The 23,257-nt window shown below is 42.9% G+C and overlaps 1 protein-coding gene across 3 annotated transcripts in view; it reads right to left on the reverse strand.

Moving 5' to 3' along the window:
- Positions 1–13,020: 13,020 nt before the first annotated feature.
- The window catches only part of RNGTT (RNA guanylyltransferase and 5'-phosphatase), a 196,766-nt gene continuing 186,529 nt past the window's right edge, over positions 13,021–23,257 (reverse strand). For all 3 annotated transcript variants that reach the window (XM_048937810.1, XM_048937809.1, XM_048937806.1), the window contains 2 exons: positions 17,926–18,049; positions 13,021–15,784 (listed from right to left, as the gene is read on the reverse strand). In XM_048937810.1, the coding sequence (XP_048793767.1) occupies positions 15,621–15,784; positions 17,926–18,049 (288 nt within the window). In that variant the 3' untranslated portion in view covers positions 13,021–15,620. The remainder of the gene's footprint in view (positions 15,785–17,925; positions 18,050–23,257) is intronic.

A 23,257-nucleotide genomic window follows, 5' to 3' on the forward strand; every position in this document is an offset into this window, starting at 1 on the left:
CAAACTGAATCATATGTCTTATGTCAAAGCTATAAAAAACAAGGAAGGTAAAAGAGGTAATTCTTGTACTCCAAACTTTTTTTTAATCCTGTATTGAAGTATTCCCTTCTCTTAGCAGAAAAGAAGCAAAGAATGGTCAGTTTCTGGCAAGGTAATTTTACCACTTTCCTAACATTAAGAAGAAGCTAAGGAGGCACATCCTCTCCTGGCAGAGGCTGTCACAGCTCCTCAGGCTTCAAAGCAACTAGGACGATTTCCAACAATGGAGGACACGATCGTCAGATCTTTACTGAGTGAAAACACATCCTGCCTGAAACTATTTGGGAGAGGAAGTTTCTCTGGAGACAGCTAATAAAATACTTTCAGAGGTCTGTGAAGGAGATCAATTGATCCCGTTTTCCTGACGAGGAGAGGAAGGGCTCAGCACCAGCCGCTGCCATTACTGCCCTGCAGGAGAAGCGCTCAGCCCATGGCCCTGTTCCCAAAGCCCCAGAGGAGCAGCAATGTGGGTCAGATGAGACCTTCTGTGGGCAGTAGCTGCCATCTGTCCTCTTGGCCACTTCTGACATTACGTAATGGCACCTATCTGGCCAGCTGACCAGGAGGCTCCGGAGAAGGGGGGCTCCCAGATGGCAGTCCACTGCCATCACAGACCTTAAATTACTGCTCCCTCCGCAGGGCTGGGGGGCATGGGAGAAGTACGGTGTCCAGAGCTGTGCTGGGGCATACAACACACTCCTCACGCACTCCTGTCTGTAACAGGCTCAGCATATAGCCCACAAATGGATGGAAGACACTATCTGCTTTTCCTTGGCATGGAAAAATACTTGAGGTCTGACTAGTCATCTTGGTCAGACATCACAATGCTGAGGGTGAGACTGTACCAGTAGACAAAGAGAATAAAAGACCTAAGCAAGCTGAAAAGCTTCCAGTAGCCTTGGAGCTGTATTCAGATAAATTACCTTAGACACTGATGCATCAAAAGGAAGAAATTCAGTGCAGAGAGGATTTAGAAAGCATAAATTAGGACACGCAGACCCAGTGATGTGACAGAACTCTTCAGAGCACCCTCAGGGGTCTGGAAGGCCCCTGCTCTCCAATAGGGAGGCACATCCATCCAGACCATACAAAACTCCTGGAACACCCTGTTGTCTGCTCAGAAGTTACAGTCCTAAGGCAGAACGTGCAATTTCTCTCTCCGCTGCTACAAATCAGAGTGAATCCACCCATTTCCCTTGACACTGTGATAGAAAATGAGAACGACTTCCAAAGAGGCAGGTATTGTTGCTTTAATGGCATCAGTGTTTTTTACCCAGCCTACCTCCATTGTCAGAGCACTGAGAGCTTTTTGCAGCATGATTTCTCTCTGTGGGGCCTGGTCTGTGATAGGGAATCCTAGATACAAGAGCAGAAATAAATAAAATATTTTTAAAAGTCACACACAAAAAAAACACAGCTCACCAAACAGTGCTTGCAATTACTTCATCCAGCTTCTTCCTTTCTCAGACCTCTCACTTTTCCATTCTGCAACAATAACAGCAGCAGAACTGAACAGTGAACAGAATAATACTGAGAAATCCAGGCTATGTTCCTAGAACAGCCTAAAGTGGCCACACGGTTTTAGAGAAGGTGGAGGATGCCACCTTCACTCCAAGACAAGGACTAATTGCTGGGCTGGGCCAGATCCATTAACCCTATCTGAGCTGCACAGGTCTCCAGTTCTCTCTCTTCTGTGACCATTAAAATAATATCAAATCCATACAAAAACTGTCATCACTCCAAGCCATGTTCATCAAATGTTGGAAAACTATCACATGCCTTTGCACTAATTATGTTGGCTCCTTACCCTACCGAAAGAGACTTTGTTAAAGAGATTTAACCAGGTTCAGAACAAGCGAGAGATCATTTGGCAGACCAGAAAACCATATTAAATTGCTACCATAAGGAGGGAGACATTTCTGTATTTATTTCTTTGCATATGGAAGCAGTCATTTTGTATGCTTGATAAAATCAAGGACAATTAAACTAAATTGAGCTTTAATTTCAAACTGAGGCATATGTCTACAGCTGAGTGTTTCTTCCTGCAATGCCTGGAATTACTAACCAGCAGCACATGCTAACCTCCAATATCAGGCAAGGTGGGAGCAAGTTCACCACTGATCAAAAAACGGACAATTATACAGGTGTAGGAATACTTTGTTTACTCTCTGAAGAGTTCAGATAAGATCTAGATTGTAGTCCAGCATATATTTACAAGGAGAAGGAAAACAATAAATGTTTCAGGAGTTGAAGAGGGACAAGGTCAAAAAGAAAGCACCCAGCTGATGAGAGGAATCCTACCATTCTGTGCAGGAGGATAAATAAGCCCCATCAGGGCTGAGACCTCAGTGCTCATGAACATCAACACTACCTGCAGCATGTTCAGCATCATTCCTCTGAGCCACGCCACTCAATGGATCCTTTATTTGGAAATGCAACAATTATTTTTACTCCCAGCCTCAAATCCAACATTCATGTTTTTAAAATACTGGAAACTCTTTTCTCTGCTTTTAAAAGTGAGTGTATTTGCCTGCTGCAAGGTTCTTTTCCTCCGAGCATCTGATGTTTCCAGACTGTCAATTCTTCTGTAAAGTCTGCTTGGGCAGTGGGCTTTATTTCCATCCTGCATCAGCTCTCCATTGGACTCCAGTTCAGAAAGGTTCCTGCTCCTGCTTCTTTGCTAGCAGGCCTGGCCTGACTTGTAGCCGTGTACCAAGTGCTGTGTCGCAATGCTTTGGATCTTACACCTCCCTCCAAAATCCTCACATGACCTATGAGAGGAACAAAGCTTTCCTGAATTGAGCAGATGGTTTGCAAGGGGATACTTGCTCAGGAAGGGCAGGCTGTGCTAATGACTTTTCCAAAGGCCTGCTGTCTAGTTGCCAAGAACATCACTTCCAAAAACTGAATCCTCCTGAAAGACAGGAAAGGTGGCTTTAACAGCGTAGTACAAGCCTTGGTCAACGTGAAAAACTGTAAAACTTTTAAGCTTATACAAACTCTGATAAATATGAGTTTTCTGGAGATTCTGGTTGGATGAGTCCTACCAAATGGGGCTAAAGGGAGCGGACTTACAATTTATGGAAAAGGCAAATCGGTTGAGGCCGATGAGTTTAAGTGAATCATTTAATTAGAGACCACACGAAGTCAGGAAATGATTTTGGGTCCATCCAAGGCTTCTCTTATCACAGGAAGCTACAGAGTAGGATATTACACAGTTCAGGGGAAAAAATTAATATATCAAACTCTATTCTCTCCCTTATTTCTGAAAAATCCATGCAGCTCACTCTCTAAGGCACAATAGCTGGCCTCTCAGCACGTTGCTATTCACATCTTCCTGATCCAGTGGCAGTTGTATCACAGCAGAGGAGGTGCTAGATGTCTTACTAGAGTTTAGCAGGACAGCTTACACAGGGAACTGTGGGCCCTGCCATTTGTTGGCCATCTATAATGAACGCTCATGTCTAGAGCAATAAAGTCTCCTCTTGTTAGAGATCACTTTGAAAGAAAAATCAGCTGTTAAGATGATTAAGATACACCTCATGTACAGTAAAACCTTCTGATGTCTATTTCCATCTAGCTTTGAAATTGAGACTGCTACAGAGAGGCAACCAAGCATTCTGGTTTAACCTCTAGTACAAACAAAAAAGAACAGTGAGAAATGCAGCAAAGCTGAGGCTTTGCAAGAGGGCTTGGGGACATCAAAACTGCCTCTTCCTACATCCTCGTGCAAGAGAACAGGGAGGGAGGAAGCCGTTTGTTCAGGCCTTTACTCAGTTTAGGACCTACTCCTATCAGCTTCTGATAGCTTCTTCTGATATTACACAATTTGATCCACTTCGCAGCTGTGACTTATTACCAGTTCTGTTTACTGTCTTAGAGTGCCAAGCAAATTCCTCCACACCCAGAGATCAACTTCCTTCCCTCAGCAAGAGCCCAGTACCGACTTCATTCTCTTGAGAGAAGGAATCTTTTCTCCTGTTATTAGTTTTTAGAAGGAGATGGGAATGCTATTTGAATGATTGGCTGCCCAATTAATTCAGAGAATGGAATATTAATAGGATTCACTTGCAAAATGGGGGTAGAACAAGGTGCCTGAAGTATGCAGAAAGGGGGGTTAATTTTGCTCTGTTTTTAAAAAGTGACAAAATCATGCCAGTGAAATTTATAACCCAAATATCACAGAAATTCACAACTCCATGAAGTTATCAAAAATATTAAATTATACAGTATGCGCAGATCTGGCTGAGAAATTACCCAAAGATTTGTTTAAGAAACATCAAAGCAGTTGAATTCAATCACATTTCGCCTGGGCCAGTATTCCCTTTCATTTTCAGCAAGTGCAGGGAATTAACAGCAGTATTGGCAAACATTTATTCAGATAAGTCGCTCTGCAGCTCTCCTAGTTACAGCATGAATACTTACTGGATACCACCTTTTACATTGCCCTGTCTGCCCAGCAGCATTTGCAAACAGATATATGTGCTGAGACAGGTACACCAGCAGAAATGCTAGCTGTCCTACCCTGTGGACATCATGGAGCTGAAATCCTGTTCGTTCAGAGAAAAGGATGATGAAGCAAAGTGAGACCAGTTCTTCTTCATGTCTGGGATGGCCCTGTAGTGTATCACACCCGGATCTTTCCTGAATGATCTTCCTTTTAACAGGAATCTTGATAGCCACCTTGCTGCTGACAGGCTCAGGATCGTAGAATCATTAAGATTGAAAAAAAGACTAAGATAATCTAGTCCTACCATCACCACCATATCACTAAATTGTGTCATCACCCAGTGTTAACATTTACCCTTTTCTTGAACACCTCCAGGGACGGTGACTCCACCACTTCCCTGGTCAGCCTGTGCCAGCACCTCACCACTCTTTCAAAGACATTTTTCCTAATACCGACCTGAACCTCCCCTGGTGCAAATTGAGGCCATCACCTCTAATCTATCACTGTCACCTCAGAGAAGAGCCAACACATATCTTGCCACAACCTCCTTTCGGGTCACTGTAGAGGGCAATAAGGTTTCCCCTGAGTGTCCTCTTCTCCAGACTGAACAACCTCAGCTGCTCCCCATAAGACTTGTGCTCCAGACCCTTCACAGCTTCATTGCCCTGCTCTGGACTCACTTGGGGTCTTCATATTTTTTCTTGTATTAGCCTTACCTCAGGTCATCAAAACCCTGGTCCAAAATATGGCAAGAGAAGGTCTTGCCATCACTTCACTGTTTTGGATCGTCCACGATGTCTGGAGCAACTAAGTTTCCTCAGTACCACACAGAACAGACACAGCAGCCTAATGAGCCACCAGGATGCTGGAGCTCCTATTTAGGGACCAGCAGACATGTAAATGAACCGGGCATCCCAGATTTGAAGAAATGAGCCTGGATTCCTATTTGACAAAGCACTTTAAATATAAGGCTGAGAATGGAGACATTTTTAGTAAGACCACTTTCAAAATATGTCAGGCTCTGCATTTTTATGTCCTTCTGCCTTTGTGACCTTGTGAAAATGCAGGGAAAGGTTCTGGTTTGTCACAGAGAGGGATCTTGTACTGTGTCACAGGAGCAGAGCTGTGCAGAGAGGAGCTGTAGATTTTGCCATCCTGGTAGCCTCGGGAGCACTACTTACAACAGCTTCTCTGGCTTTGCATCTCCACCTGAAAAACAGGACAAGAACTTCACTGCCTCACAGGAGCACAACCCCCTGCCCGTGGCCGTGAGTGGCTTTGTGGCCCTACGATGAGAGGCACTCCAGAAGCATGTAATTTTCTTTCTGGCCTTATTGCTGATGAATGCATTGGTGGCACCAATTAAAGTTTTCAAAAGGATCACTCTGAGCTGCTGTGCATTCACAACGAGTTCACACAGAGCCCATCTCTCAGCTGAGATGTGTGCACCTACAGACAGCCCACGCTGCACTGCGAGCTTCAGCCCTGCCCCAGCACGACCGCCACTCCCTTCTGATACGAGCTAATTGTGGTCTCCTGGATGATGATTTGTTGATTAGTTAATGGCTGTCACTGAGCACGCTGTACATTAGCTGTCCCATTTTAATGAGGAACAGAACTCCTTAATATGCCTCTTCTGCCATTTTTTCATTTTTAATACGCAATTAAAAAGTGACAAATGCACTCCTCAGAAGGGGTTGGGCGAGACAGTCTCTGGAGGTCTCTTCCAGACTCTCCTATCATGTGATTCTGTGCAAATATCTCGGAGTCCACAAAAGGCTTCAGGGGGCTTGTTACAACCTGCACACAGGCGACCATCACCACGACCAGGAGCGCAAACCTCATATCTCACAGAGCAGCAGAAGGGCCTCACTGCGTTTGTTGCAGGATGTGAACGCTTGTGCTCACTGGGTGCTGCTTCGGAGATGCTTGTTTCATGTAACTCGTTACAATTTCACCCCAAAAGCAGGTAGAAAACACCACTACAGACCGGCTGCATTTCAGCCAGTCCCCATTCTTTCTGAGCCGTACCGGCACACTGATTCAAAACAGCCTACACGACATCCCATAGCCCAGTGGAACATGTGCAGCCCTGTGCTGTAAGCCACCCTTGCTGGGGTCATGGCACCCATCCACTGCCTGAATGTCAGAACAGTTCTTTCCATTAAGTGCTTGCAGGCAGGTAGCAAGGGCCTGATATCAGCTCCTATAATACACAACAGGAGTGCTTTGGATGTGAATTGATTTCCATTGCCACCTAGGACCTGTCCAGGAACTTGAAAACAAGAGTCTTAACACTTCTAGCATCTGCACTCAGGTAATTTACATGGAATATCACTAGCCATTTTGAAGGAGCACCTACTGAACCTGAAAAAATATGGCTTATTTAAAGCACAGGAAAGGTTTCTACCTATGGATTCTACCTATGCAAAGGTAGTTGACTGTTGCCACCAAAGAAAAGCCGATGCTTGTGTGTAAGCTTAACACTGCATTGCCATTCCCTGCCTGCATCCACTAACCATCACTCACCCTGCAGACTGCCTGGCTAACAAGCAGTTAGCAAGTAGTTCTCACAAAGGACGTGGATTTTTGCAGGAAAAACCATTCCATGACCAGATATTAGGCAACGTGAAGATTAAGTTCCAGTTCTTTTCAAGTAAGGGAAACTGGAAAATGATGCTTCTAATATATGACTTTATCTGTAGAGCCCACTTCGTGGTGAGCTTTGCCCTCAGCAGGATGTGTTCCTGGGAGCAGAGCTATAGACACACCAGTCCAGTGATCCCATGTTTCCACTGCGACCAGCAGCAGGCACAACAAACATCCTGCAATCGCACACTGGCTGGTACTTTCAGGTAGGATGAGCTGGCTGTGAACACACCCATTGCTATAACTGTCCTGAAGACATCATCAGTTCACATCCTTGGGGGTGTGGACCATCCTATAGCCAATTACTTTCTGTAAAGGCAGACAAAGCCCAGGTGGCTTTGAACCTCTCCAGAAAGCAGCTGTGCTCAATGTGATGGTGAGAATCTGAGCTTATCAAAAGGCAGACAGGCCTTGCTGCAGGACGGCCATCATGCTGATCTACTTGTCTCTGTTCACCAGACTGAGAAGGCACAGCCAAGGAGCACCATAGGAGGGGATGATCCTTCTGGCTGTCAAGTCCCTTGGCTAAAGCCAGATGTAATGCACTGGAGAGGGGGTGAAGGACGAGCTCACTCGGGGCAGGAAGCCCTGCTGCTCTGGGAGGGAGGAATCCATAGTAAGAAATGACTTTTCGATAAACGAGCATTATTGCGAGACATTTTGTAGTTGCAATGCCTCGAGGATAGATTTACATTTGCATATCACACGCTAACCAGTCCCTTGTGCATCATTTAAACTCTCTGCGCACAGGCACTGCTCTGTCAGTTTCCATCACCCAGCTGCCTGGGCAGGAATTGTTCCGTTCTGCCTCTCAAAGCTGTGTGTGAAAGCAGAAACATTCTGTGCTCACAACTGGCTTTAGGGAACGGGTAATTTTCTCAAATCTCCATGAACTCAGAAAATATTTTGCCAGTCAATTTAACAGGAGCTGCTACATAGCACAGCCAGTCTTGCATTTTACATTAGTAAGAGTTGTTCTTTTCCCCTCTTTGCAGCTATCATTAGTGAATGTTTCAGGCTTTTGATATCCACTGCACAGTCCTCAGCAAAGGCATGGGTATACATGCCAAACTCTTTTGTCATTGAATGAAATGAGGATGTTGCAGGCTTCTGTTCTCATTCCATTTCTTTGTGTCTCATCATTACTCCCTGTTCCTTAGCAGTTCCAGGCCAGCACGGCCAAGTATTAATGTGTTTGTAATTTTCTGTAAGGCATCAAGAAGCCTCAGTGGCACAGGCAGGTGCAAAAAGGACAGTGGTTATTACACACAGATACATAGAGCTTTAGTGCTGTGCACTGCGCTGTAGCAGAGGGTTTGTGGCTCACACCTACAAAGCTGTAGTTAACAGTTAACCCTTTCCTTCAGACCCATGTGCATGCATATTATGATGGACTGGTTGGTGGCCTATTGCCACTGGTCAGAAAGGCACAGCGCTCAGCTGGCATGGGTAGGGCCATATCCAGCCTCCACCTTGAGTTTAGTACCTTCTCTAGTAATGTGAAACTGGAAACCTCTCAGAAGGGACATGAAGAGCTTGTGTGCAGCCACACCATGGCATGGAAGGCTCTGCAGCCCTTCTCTGTATTCCACACTGGGGACAATGGTGTGGGGAATGCAGGGGAGGATCTGTACAGGCAGTGGTACAAGGCCAGCCGCAGGAAGGGAGGCTTCAGGGCACTTCCCATTTTGCTACTAGTGCTGGAGAGAGATGGGCTGGAGAATAACTTCCCTTCAGATGTCAAAAGATTTACTCCAAACACTCGAGGAAAGGAAGATGAAACATCAGCCTTCCCTGTAGGCACTTCTGGATCAATTATCACTATGATGCTGGAATCTCAGGAGGGTGTGTGTTTTTCTGCACGACGTTTATAAGAGAAGGCAAATGGGCAGCCACCAACTAAAGTGGCACCAGCTGCTCATAGTTCCAGGGACAAAACACACAGCTTTGTGGAAGCAGAAATGGTGAAAAGTGCAATTCCAAACACAACAGCTTCAAACTCCAGCATCTGGCTGCCACAAGTTATTTTTGTATGGGTCACTCACTTACAGGTCAGTATTACCTGGCAGCAGAATTATCATTGATTTAACGCTCAACAGTAACATAATAAATCTTTTCTTTTTAAGGAACAAACTGTCATGGCAGGTGTAAGTAAATTATGCCAGGAGCCCGCTGCTCTAAAGACCATAAATCCTTTTAGAAATGCGAGTTTTCCACTTCCTGATAGAGAAATGGGAATTTTTTTTTTTCTCTGTAGTGCTTTCCTGGCACTTATTTTATGGGTCTCAGGCCACCATGTTGTCAAATCAGAATTCTTCCTTAGAAAGATCTTGCATAATATTGTCAGCAAACTGAACCAGAGGAGAAGGTTGTAAGTACTAAAATACCCAACTAACAGCTCCAGCTGCCAAACAAGCTGATGGGGAATTCAAATTAAGATTATTTTTCTATTCTTATTTTACTTCATTAGGCATCAAGGTGTGCACTGGAGGGAGGCACATCTCTACTTCCCCTTGCCTCTCATGCCATTCACACCATCCCTGTGTCCCTCACTACCTGGGCTCTCAGCAGACATGCTGCTCTCATCACCCATGTGCGCACTGGCAAAGCCTGTGTATTTCTCTTGGCAGGGTACGAGGTGTGAGGCAAGTGGTAAGCACTGACCTCAAAAGATGCCCAGTTTGGAGTCCTGTCTGCCGTATGCACGGGTTGTTTGCACATCACTGACTTGCCCAAAGGGCTCAGAGGTGCCCCCATGGCCCTACAATAAGATGCAGGGACGTGACCCGCTGCAGCTCATTGCTCTCTGACTCCCACAGAACTCATTGCTGGGTGTGTAAGCATGTCCCAGAGCTTCCAGAGCTGAGGATAAGAGTTACCACCAGGAAACTGTGAGAGAGAAACTGTTTACCCTCTGCTCTGCTGTTAGGACCTGTTGGTTCTCCCTCTTCGCTATCAGCCACCTTGAGGCAGCTGCTCTGAGCCTCCTGGTGAGGAAGGGCCTTCCTCCTTGACCCCATTGTCTCAATGTAAGAAGTCACCTCTTAATGTCACTGAGGCCTGCTGTGCCCTGGTCTTCCAATGAGCATTCTCCATTCTGAGAGCCACCTCATGGTCACAGGACCACAGATAGACAACTTGGAACAGACCTGCAAGGATTATTCATCTCACCTCTTCCCTTCCTTGGCAGCATACAAGATGTCACAGCTCCGGTTGCCTTCTGGGCCTCTCTTCCATCACATCTCACTTGTAGCCATGCATGACTGCCCATAGAAGTCTGTGTTCTTCTTCTCTGAGTTTTTTCCTATTGAATGATGCTACATTTTTTTAAAGGATTTTTTTTTATTTGGATTAAAATTTCCCCTCTTGTGATAATCAAATTAGTTGAGAAACTCTTTGAAGTATGCCTTGATAATAACAAAATTCTGTTCCTTCAGTGTTACACACAGCATTTATACAGACCCATTTAATATGATAACCTTATCGCCTCCTCAGCATTACAGAAAATTCTGAGCATAAGAATTAATCAAAGTTTAATTTTCTCCAAGCATGATAGTTGAATGCTCCTGAACCCAAATTGTGTGCGTTCCGCTAGTCAAACAGACACAAAGATACTGAGGGTAGAGAGAGGGGAGGGAGAAAGGGGCATGAACAGTATTTCTCATTAAATAAATTCCTATCATGGGAGTCAACTTGATTGCTATTTGATTTCTTTTTTTGTTACTTTTACTCCAGTGTTTTCCAAATGAAGTGCAAATGGTTTGCACTTACATTTTATTTTTTGCCACAGCGGAACATGAGATTATTCTCCTCCAAGAGTCCACTGAGCATCTTGAGCACCCCTCTGTACCCATGGATGCATCAGCGCCATCGGAATTTTCTCACTCGTGTTCATTACAGCATGCTCAAGTACTCTCCAGCTGCTGCCTACGAATTGAAATAAACCAGATTAACATGAGCCTCACTAGGAGAAAATAGTGTAGTAAATGTCTCAAGCAACCTCCAGCCTCCGCTGCATTCAGCTTTTTGAGATGGCCAGTGGGATCTCACCAGGGAAAGCAGAAAGAATGCCAGCCTCTGTTCCCACTGCTCACATTAACTCATCAATCCAGAAGTCAGTGCGTGGTGTATGACCTACCTTTGTACATGAAACAGGGAGGCCAGGGTCATGAGGGACAGAAGGAGGGAAGAGTCCTTACTCCTATTATAGACACTGTCCCAACTGGTAGATGTGGCTCTGATTTCCTTGTGCAAGCAGGACTGGAGGCACTGTGCTATCCGTCAAACGTTTAATCTGCAAGGCTGGCATGGTGTGAGGAGGAGCACACAGGGGCCAAGCGCAGCAACGCCCTTGTGGAATGTGGATGTGGTCTCACGGCCTCACAAATGGCAACAGGCCAACTTGAAAAGCAGGCAGTGGGCACAGCACTGAGGATCGTGTGCTTGAAGGGCAACCTCTACGAGCAGACCATAGACATCTGACACTGGAAACAATACGAGTAATCTAAACTCCACTAGGTTTGTGATTCGTGCACTGCGAGGAGCCTCCAAACAAGGCTCACAAGGCAGACCTTGTGCCACTGCACAGAGGGGAGGAAGCAATCTGCCCATTTCAGGCATTTCAGCCAAACAGTCTCATGCAAGTTAACAGAATTTCTGGGATTAAGGATTTGACTAAAGACGTCCCAAGGAACACAATAGCATCTATGGAAAATAAGTAGTTCTTGACCAAATAGTGCAATGCTTTGAATGAGATTATAAATGTGATTGAACACTGCAGTAATTTTGATGCCTCAAAATTTACTCTCAATAAAATTTTTAATTTTGTGCTCAGAAAATCCTACTAGCACAGGGGAGTAACGTGAAAAGGATACAGAGTATATCGATTCAAAAAAGTATTGATGGGGGAGGCTCTGCAGAGACACCAGACATTGCAGGAGGCACAAATTGAACTTCTGCTCTCATTCTCTCTCCGCTGCCTGCAGATGAATCCTAGGAGATGAACGTGCTGTGCCAAAGCATCTGTAAATACTCCTGGGTCATGAGATACAATTATGCATTACACATTATGCAAATACAAGTCACACCTCATAGGCAGAAAACTGATGAGTTGCTGCACTGATGAGTGGGGATGCTGAAGGACTGCTCGTATGAACAAGTGAACACAAACCACACAGTGTGACGTGCTGGCCAGGCATGGCAACCTATCTCCTTAATGCTAACAGAGAGGAGCACTGAACAGGGACTGAAACAGTTACAGTATTCTTCAGGTGTGTTCAAATGTCAGATGTAGTTTGGGATTCACACTCCAACACCGAAGAACCAGAAATGGTTGGGAGGTACCACAGGAAGTGTACAAATAAGACATCCGTTAGAAGAGCGGCATATCAGTATTGGAGGCAGAACCTTAATTAAAAGGCAAGTTCAAACACCAAGATGGCATTTTTAGTTCCTGAAAGAAGAATGCTGAATGAGAAACCAGCTCTCTTACAACGCAGGTCTGCTGTCCAAGCAGGTGAGCTACAAGCTTCAAGGCCAGGTTGGTGACAAACAATCAGGGAAGACTGATCCTGCTGCCTCTTGCACAACTTCTCATCCAGTTGCATTCTTAACACTGACTTGGTGAAGCTACATAATGTTAGCTTGTCATAAAGTATGTACTTCATGCATCTTCTGTTTTTCTTGTGGTTCCAGCACCAGGAAGAGCAAATTGAACTTAAAAATGGTATAACAGACTGTGGCCACCACTTGGTTGAGAGGCTCCTACCTAAGAATAGGGCCACTGAGCTCTGAAAAACATGAAGAACTGTTCTTGGAGGACTGATGAGTAATAACACCACAGTATTCTGGTAGTATCAAAAGTGAACACACCCTTAGCAGAAGTATTTTAAACCACTGACTTTATTAAAATACTTAATACAGTTTGTAGAGGAATGTACTTACATTTTTTGGAAACTCCACTGAAACCAAATTTTAATTATATATTTAACAAATGACGAAACAGTGGATGGAAACATGCTGTACACCAAAGAATAGACAAGTTATGTTTTTTTAAAAAATTATTATTGTTTTCCTGGAACAGACTCTTCTTTGTTTCAGTCTTGAATTTCTAGTAGCAGACAAAGGAAGTTTGCACTTCTCGTAGCATGAAACCCAGCTGGTCCAAATGAAATTCCATTTGTTTTCATCAGGTTCTTCGTTCAACCCTTGCTCAGTAGATTCCTCTTCCGAAAAAGCAAAGCAAATTGACCTCTCTAAAATGCTACAGGTCGTAGCGCAAGGATAGTTCTACAACTGAATATGAATGTGGAGCTCTGAACTTCCTCATCACTGCTTTTTCAAAATATCCATTTCAAGAGGAGTGCAAAAAAAGACACAGTCCAAACACAAGGGCCACAGCACATTCACGAGCTTGGCGGAATGCACACGGAGGAGAGCTGCAGCTCGATTCCTGCAGCTCTAACGTAAAAGGAAAACCAGAAGCTAGGTCTTGTCGAAATACAAGTCAATGCTGGGAAGGAGAAAGAAGGAGGCAGCTTGGACAAACCTTAAAAGAACGAAATGCAATAACTCATTTAAAAGGCTGCAATCATCTTGTAAGTTAGAACTGCCATAGAACCATGAGGATTGGTGACAAAAAGTTTGTTATGACAATCTTAATGATGAGTTTAATGGAGAGGGAAATCTTTTTACTACGTGAAGAAATATTTAACTGTGTGTTTCAATGCAAGATGTGCAGAGGATGCATAGGTTTTCACATCAACTTCATAAGGCTCTTCTTAGGAGATAATTTTGCAACCTTGCATAGGTGATATTATATCTTTTCTATAGACAATATGCAGAAACTATGTACAGAGCCTTGATGAACACATTTTTTCCCCTCAAGTTTTACCACAGTAAAAAAAGATGCTTATGTATCTCCTTCAGTTTTCTGAGACACATGTAGGATATCCCAGAAAGAGATGCTGGGAATGCCATCTGAGCGATGCCATGTGCATTTACACAACGGATTGAAGCAGTGAGAGAAGCCACCACAAAGCATAGTCCTAAAGTTTCCCTATGGAAAAAAAATAAACTGCAGGAGTTAATTTTGCTTCCAAAGATTAAAACTGATTGAATGTATTTTAGCTGTAACACAGCAATGGTCTTTACAGATCAGGCTGCTGGATGAATGGATGACTTGTCCTGACACTCAGTGAACTACAGCAACAACCGATCAGATCCCTGTTTGTTAAATTCACAGTAAACTTTAAAATCTGCAATCGTTTGGTTTCAGCTCAGACCAGCTCCTCCATGAGACAACCAGAACGCAGCTTCTCACAGTCAGTGTTATGGATAGCAGACAGGAAAGCCACCAGGTACCAATAATCGGCTCCTTCATGCCGTATGAAGGGAAGTCAGCCAGCAGCTTCACACAGTGTCACAGGACAGCCAACCCCATCCACACCATGCAGGGTTCATCTTTGCCCTGCGACCATCCCAGCCTGGACACTTGCCCTAAGGCAGGGCTCTCTCCCATGGAACTGCCTTCTCCTTCTTGAAGGAGCTGCCTGGCGTTTCTTTTGCCATAGTGCTCCTGGATCTGAGACATCATTATTAGCACTGGTTATTACTCTTGCATGTCACAGCAAAGTGTACTTTTAGTAACATTTACAGTGGTACCACTGTGGAGAACTAAGCCCTGTACTAGAAACAGTCTTGGAACAGAGACCTTAATACTAAAGATTTAATGATTTCCTTATCTACAGAGGAACTTGAAGGCAAAGCTAAAATCAGCCCACTATACATTTGGTGTGTTAGGTTCAAACAGCAAAAAAAAAAAAACAAAAAGAAAAACAAAAGAACCAACAAAACACTCAAAACACTTCTTTTCAAAAGGATGCTATTTACAAGAGGGATTCACCTCTTTAATATTTCAACAACAAAAACCCAGCTAATTTTAAAATTAGTGGATTTTAGCCTAAGAAGGCTTAGTTGTCAGCCAACACAGCGCAGAAACAACATTGCTGTTTGCTGTTAAACACAAGTCTCAGAAATGCAGGGAAACTCTGATAAATTATACTACGGGTGACAAACCGCAACCAGTTGAATAACGATAATCATTAAGAAAAAAGCAACACTTTTTCTTTTTTTAAACACAGCTTCTAAAAAGTACAGCATTCCAGTATTTTTGCAGTTCCAGGTTGCTGACATTATAAATTAAAGGTGAAAAGACATCCGTATATAAACAAGACAGCTTTCCCTTGATTCCACTGTACTGTTCTTGTCTATACCTTTGGAAATTTCATCTTCAAATATCAGAAGGTAAGGTTGAACTTCTCAGTTACGAAACAATGTCCATTCATGATGTGGAATTTGGAAAAACAAAACCAAAGAAACCACACCTAGATATTTACAGCAATTCAGGCGTTTCTTTTCCCAGCCCTCACACTTGCACTTCACCTTCTGCAGCAGTGTAAATGCCACCCACTGTGCCCGAGGCCTATGTGATGGTGCGGGGCCTTTTGGGTGGTGGGGGTGGCATCAGTTCCGTGTCGGGGTCGAGGTGGTGCTTCCGCGTCTGTCCCTGAGAAGCTGCCATACACCTGTCGATGAACTCAAATAGTATCTCCTTTGTGACCGGGTTCTGGATGCTATTGCATACAGCTGGGAACAAAGAACACGTTGTGAATTTACTAAACTGATTTGTAACAGTATTCATTGCATTTCAACATTTTGAACCCCTCTGTTCACAATAAACAACATAATTTGGCTTGAGTAGTCAGCCACGTAAACACCGGCTTGCACAAGCCTGCCCTGTCAGGAGTCAGGCTGTGCCCCAGATGGGCATCCATCTCTTTTTAAACAAAAACAGGCATGTGTGTGTGTCTGTGTACATGTGCATACTGCTGCATGCAGCAACTACACAATGGCCAGGAAATGGCCACGGCCCCAAGCTGCTGGAGTTCAACAAGTGTCTGGACAAGGCTCTCAGACGTACTATCTGGTTTTTGGGTGGTGTTGTATGGAGCCAGGAATTGGACTCAGTGATCCTTATGGATCCTTCTAAGTTAGGATAATCTCTGATTCTATGGGCAGATATCCCAGTGAGGCAAGCAACAAGTGAAGCAGCAGCAACAAACGCCTCGTGAGACCTGGCCTTAAAACACCAACCAAATTTTAACATTTTAGAACAAGATTGGCTTAATATTGAATTGGTGATGTTGGAAGGTCTTTTTCAACCCAGATGATTCTGTGAGTATTTTCAATACTTTTTGTATGCAACTTTATATTCCTCTGATTAGTCCTCACTAGAGACTGAGGAAGTAGCCCAAAAAAAGCAAGTAGAAGAAAAAAGCAAGAAATTAAGCAAATACTGTAATTCTCTTGGAAATAGACATAACATTGAGAAGATAATGTATGGCATATAAGGACAAGACAGTATGTATGCAACTGCATGGAAAAAAAGAATCTGTTGGCTTTCTCATTACTAAACAACATTAAGACTCCCTGAAATTTACTTCTAACATAGCTTTTTTTTTTTTACAAATAACAATTAGTATATAATTTCCTGACTCTGAATGATTTTTTCCTGCAGAATTTCAGAATCATTCACGGCATTTACAATTAGTAAGACGTCATCCTGGAAATATTTTTTATTATGCTTATTTCTGGTGAAAAGGTATTTCAGAAGTTTCACAGTATGAGACCTCAGCTGTCAAAAAACATTGTGATGGTGGGATGATTTCCATGATTGGAGTGTGGCTACCGATGGCTACAAGCTGTTCAGAAGGGACAGGCGAGGAAGGAGAGGAGTGAGAGTTGCTATCTACATCAGGAAAGGAATAGAATGTGAAGAGCTGTCCTTAAAGAACACACATAAGCTAATTGGAAGCTTATGGGTGCTGGTTAGAGATCAAGGTAGCAAAGGAAGCCTCGTGATTGGTGTCTAGTAAAGGCCACCAGTCAAGTAAAAGCCCATCAATGAGGCCTTCTACCTCCAGCTGCAGGGGGCATTGCAAATGCAGGCACTTGTTCTGCTGGGGGACTTCAACCACCCAGACATCTGCTGGGAAAGTATCACAGCAAGGTGTAGGCAATCCAAGAGGCTCCTGGAATTCATTAAGGATAACTTCCTTAGTCAAGTAATTGAAGGACCCACCGGGGGGGATTCAATACTGGACCTGTTGCTTGCCAATGCAAGTGAACAGATTGGTTACATCAGGATTGGAGGCTGCCTGTACTGTAGTGACCATGCTATGGCAGAGTTCATGCTCTAGAAGGATATGAGACAGGCAAAGACTAAAATTAGGATGCTACATTTTAGGAAAGCTAACTTCCACCTCTTCAGGGAGTTAGTCAGCAAAACACCCTGGGAAACTGTCCTCGTGGATAAGGGCAGAGCAGATCTGGCAAATCTTTAAGGAAGCTTTCCTTTGCATGCAAGAGCTCTCCATCCCCAGGTGTAGCAAGTCAGGAAATGAAAGCAAGAGACCAGCATGGCCAAACCAGGAACAAACTGGTCAAACTGAAGAGCAAGAGGAAAATGCACAGGCAGTGGAAACAGAGACAGGTAGTGTGGGAAGAGTATAAGGAAGCTGCTAGGCTGTGTAGGGATGGGGTCGAGAAAGCCAAGGCCCAGCTTGAACTAAACTTGGCATGGGATGACAAGAAGAACAAGTAAGGCTTCTATGGGTACCTCAAACAGAAAAGGAAAGTCCAGGACACCTTTCCTCCTTAAACTAGAACAGAATTAAGAAATCAAAATTTGAGCCTGAGAATGATTTGAAGTGTATTATTCCACTCACCCATGGCAGTGCTGTAGGCATTTGGAAAGCTTTTGTCTATTCTCTGCCTCATGAAGACCCAGCTGTTGTTCTCAAACTTGCATTCTATGATTTTGTTGTCATACTGTTTCAGATCTTTTGTCACCTGTTTAAAAACAAAAAACAAAACACAATAAAACAACAGTTGGGGATAAACATGTATTTCACTTCTGCCCTTCATTTTTTAGTAACATGCCTCCACCTTACACAGAAAAACTGTAGACTCCACCTCTGTTACGAATAGACTTGGCTACTCAATATTTAAAAACGCTCTTCAAATCTGCTGCCAATATACAGCAATTATATTACACTAAAACATCAGCAGCTCTAACAGAGGCAAAAAAAAGTCAGTTCTGGCCCAAATGTAAATAGGTTTCTATGGGAATAAACTGCTTCCATTGTAAGCACTACTGCCAGCTGAAGTGCACAAAATGTATTATCCATGTTTCGTCAGCCTTCTGCGTTCAACATTTCAAAGCCAAATGTCAGATTTCAAGATGAGGAAAAGCTTGTGGAAAATCATTCTACTCTTAACTTTACCAAGGGATTTTCTTTTATCTTCATTTGTATTTAAAAATTAAAATCTTAACCCCAAAATAATGCATGACTTCAAATCACATAGGCTCTGACTATTTTTCAGGCCTCGTTGTATTGATTCTTAGAATTGTCAGTAATCAACACTCTGAGCTCTTTGTCTTTCTATTTGGCAATGCTGTGTGATCTGGAAATGTAGTTTACATGCTCTGGCCTTCCTATTTGTTTTGACTACTTCATCCTATGCATTCTAATCTATGACACAATGCAAAAAATTTCAAGTAACCATGGTAACCAGAGAACCTTATCTAATGCTTTAACAACTTTACCCATATATTTCACTTTGTTCCAAAGAGCCTCTTCGTAAGTATAGAGCTGTATTCAACTGCTAGCTGCACTTAGTTTGCTGGAGTTTACCAATTGAAAGCTCTACAGAGTAACACAACACTTCGGATTCTGCATCTTCACTTAAGTGCAGTGGTTATTTCAATTCATTAGCATAATTCCTCACCTCTGTGACATGGGGATTTACTACTGTCGAGGATGCAGGTTTGAAAAAGACTGTGACTGTCTGCAGGCAGCTTAATAGCACATACAGTGGAACAGCCCATTAACTTGTTTTCCATTAATTTTCAGATAAAGGCAATTAATTAATGAAAGGTCCTTTGCATGGACTGAGTCCTCCTACACTGCACAGTACAGGTCTTGTCCTGAATTTGATAAGCAGAACCATAACATTTTGCTTGGCATTTACTCTGTTTCTGTTCAGCAGTCCTGTACAGAAAGCTCTGGGATTTTACTTGTCAAGTAAAAATCACACTGTAAGACAATTTTGTTAAACATGCTTACAGCTGAGGCCTTTTACATTATAGGACTTGCAGAGCTAGGTTTGCAAATCATGCATTATTCGTTTCTTCATTCCATCGCTTGTAAAGAGCTTTCTTCTAAAACCATTTATTTCTTAAGTGAAATTTGCTGATGATCACCTGGATAAAGTTACCCAGTGTCTCAGGTTGCCAGTCTTTATAGCACTCTCTGCACAGCACCTTAGTTCCTCACACCCGTGCTGAAAAGCCATGTGCAGTCCAGACATTTGACTGACACATGCTCACTGGACATACTCCTGTTCCATATTCAGGAAAATACATCATTCTTTTCTAGCACACTCTATATATACACTTGGCTGCACTGTAACTTGGGAAGGTATATTACTTTGAAAATAGCTGCCCCGTGGCAATGGGGACAGTGTGGGGAATGGCCATGCAACTGATTTTCTGCCAAAGCAGGAAAATGTTAGAAGGATCACCTGCCGGGGAGAAAAATACACAAAACTGCAGGCTATGACTTCAACTAAATAACAATCTCTATGGCTTTCTCATGGTTTATCGTTCTTCTAGTGTTTGGATGCTTCGAATAGCAATAAATTAGATGGCAGCTCTATTTGACTGTAGTAATTAAGCAGTATTATTAACTATCTAGATATTTGCTTGGCCACTCATTAGCAATCTAGGAGACAGATCTTTCTACAAAATGTGAACACCTGCCAAAGCAGTGACTTGAATATGGTGATCATAGTCTTTAACAATTGCAAGCTGTAGTCATTATTTTACAAAGAAAAAAATACAGCACATACTGATCCCTGTATTTTAAGCATCAGTCTAGAAGTACATATAAGTTTCAGCAAATTCCAGACATTTGATCAAGACTGCAAGTGCTCTGAGCATAGCACATTTTCCAGCATTAAAAATACTTTTCTACTGAATTCAACTGTTGTTGTATCTTAGTAGACTTCTACATATTACTTTTTATGCGCTGGACTAAACAAGCGCACAACGATCCTTGTGTCTAAAATTCACACTCTACATCTACTATCACCTGGATGCTACTTTCTGGCATTTTAGCTTTAAAATGGAACTGCCTTGAATTTCCTTCTCTTTGGGAATTCACTCTGAGCTGCTCAGAATGGTGTCTTCTCAGTTCTTCCTTTGCGTAGGCTCAGCTCTTCTTCCCCTTAAGTAATACAGCCTGTAGGAGCAACTAAATAATGCACTATCATTTCTCTTCCTGGAAGGCACTTCCTCCAGCTTCACAGAAACGGGAGAAGCATCTCAGGAAGGATGGCAGTTCTTAGTCAAAATTCTCATCCTCATCAGCAGTGACGTTCTTGATACCACACCCATGCTTCTGCCATATTGTCAATAAAATGCACTTAAATAAGCATCCAGTGATTTCAGGATGGAAATTTCAAGACAGAAACCATAAGGACTCTGTGGAATCTCCCTAGAATACTTATTTCCATCACCTGTTTTCAGACATCCAGTCAGAATCAGAACCCCAGAAGACCAGTGTAGGATAACGAGGCTGACGAAGGTAGGGTGCATCAGGACAGTATTTCTGGTCTGGGCCAAAATGTGTCATGGAACGGACAGTCACCAGCTTACACACGGATTGCCTTTCTCCCCAGAGGAGCAGAATACTTGCTGTTCCTGCTTGCATTTAATCTGGTTATCTGGAACCAGCCTGCTTACCCAACATTAATTACTTGCTAGAAATACAGATTAGCTTCTTCTTAGATGGTGATTCACTACCCCACTGCTAGATTTTCAGCTGTGATAGGAAAAAGTGAGCAAGAGCTGCAACTCCTCTTTATCAACAGCTCCGCAAGTTAGCCTAGATACAGCATAGACCATCCTTCAGCTATCTGCCACTCCCTGCCAAGAAAGGTTTCCCGCTGCCACCATCATTTGTGCTGTTCAAGTATGAAAAATTTTGTTTTTTTTCCCCTACTCTCCCTCCATTCCTTATTTTCAGAAAAAAAATCAAAATATATTAAAAAAGTGAAATGTCTAACATACTAAATCACCTCACTGAGCAGGCTAACCAAACCATTTTGAGATGAATCACAGCATCATTTTTATATGCAGCCACATTTTATATTAACTTAGGGCAAGATGTGAAAAAAACAATATATCCAGCTGAAAAAGAGGAAAAAATCATTTCTAGTGAATACATCAAACTCTAGTCCTGTAAAAATGGCAGCATTTGTTATGATGTTACCAATAGCCGAGGTTTTCCTGTGCATTTCCACACTGCACTTGTTGATCAGATTGAGCCATAATTTAACCTGCTGAGCCAGTCTTTCTTTTAATTAACACACGTGCATTTTCTTTTAAAACTGCACTCATACATCTGCTTCTATTTAACATCTTTATTAATGATCTTGATGAGGGGATCGAGTGCACTCAAGTTTGCAGAGGACACCAAGTTGGGTGGGAGTGTTGATCTGCCTGAGGGGGGAAAGGCACTACAGAGGGACCTGGACAGACTGGATTGATGGGTCAAGGGTAACTGTATGAGCTCCAATAGGGCCAAGCATCCAGTCCTGCCTTTTGGTCACAACAACCCCAGGCAACCCTACAGGGGAGGAATGGCTGGAAAGCTGCCTGGTGGAAAGGGACCTTGATGTACTGATGGACAGTCGGCTGATTATGAGCCAGCAGTGTGCCCAGGTGGCTAAGAAGGTCAATGGCATCTTGGCTTGTATCAGGAATGGTGTGGTGAGCAGGACTAGGGAAGTCATCCTGTTCCTGTACTCAGCACTGGTGAGGCCCCACCTCAAGTACAGTGTTCAGTTTTGGGCACCTCAGTACAGAAGGGACATGCAGGTGCAAAGAAGGGCAACAAGGCTTGGAGAATATGCCCTGTCAGGAGAGACTGAAGGAACTGTTTAAGGGCTGTTTAGTTTGGGAGAATGGAGGCTGAGGGGAGACCTTATTGCTCTTCCAAAATCTGGAAAGTGCTTACAGCGAGAGTGGGGTTGGTCTCCTCTCACTGGTGACAGAATGAGGGGAAATGGCCTCAAGTTGCACCAAGGTAAGTTTAGTATATCAGGAAAAACTTCTTTACAGAAAAGAGTAGGCTGACCAGGGAGGTGGTTGAGTCACCATGCTTGGATGTGTTCAGAAACCATTTGGATGTGGTGTCAGGGACATGATTTAGCGGAGGGTTGTGGTTAGACTTGATGATCTTGAAGGTCTTTTCCAACCTGAGCAATTCTATCATTCTATGCTCAGTTTCATCATCCTTACTTCCTAAGGAGCATAAACTTCCTGGGCAAGCTGCTACATTACATAAGGGTTATCAATGAGAGTCTGAGACAGTTAATATTACAAAAACTGTATTAACAATGGATAATCTTTACAAATTCTTATACTTTCCTCATATTCGAGTTCTTTTGAAAGAAAAAAAAATCAGTTTCTAGATAAATGGAAACTTGACTGAAAGAAGACTTGTTTCTATATATGTTTTTTATGAAGCAATTGAAATGATTTCATCTCAGTAAATTGTCCACTTAAAAGATAGTGATGTTTGTAAGCAAAATGTGAACATATTCTATTTCCAATCTTTTCTCTTTCTAAATGCCTTTTTGTTGCACTTTCCCCTCTATTACCAAACATTTATAGAAAGAAAATTGTTCTTTGATGCACCTATTCCTATTGCTTATTCCACATGCAAAATTATCAGCCTGTTTGAGAGATCCCAGAAGAAAAGATCATAACAGTACACACAGAAAATGTTAACTTTCATGAGAGAATAAGTGAGAAAAAGCAATTGAAATACTAAGAAATTAAAAAGAACTTTATTTCTCAACAGAAAATTAAATAAGGAATTAGAACATACAAGCAAGATAGATCCTACATGTATTCTATTGAATCTTTTTCTTTCTTTTTCTTTTTTTTTTCTGAAGAGCTACATGTGCAATGGAGGCAATCCTTTTCAA

Source organism: Lagopus muta, chromosome 2 (genome assembly GCF_023343835.1).
Source record: "Lagopus muta isolate bLagMut1 chromosome 2, bLagMut1 primary, whole genome shotgun sequence".
NCBI lineage: Eukaryota > Metazoa > Chordata > Aves > Galliformes > Phasianidae > Lagopus > Lagopus muta.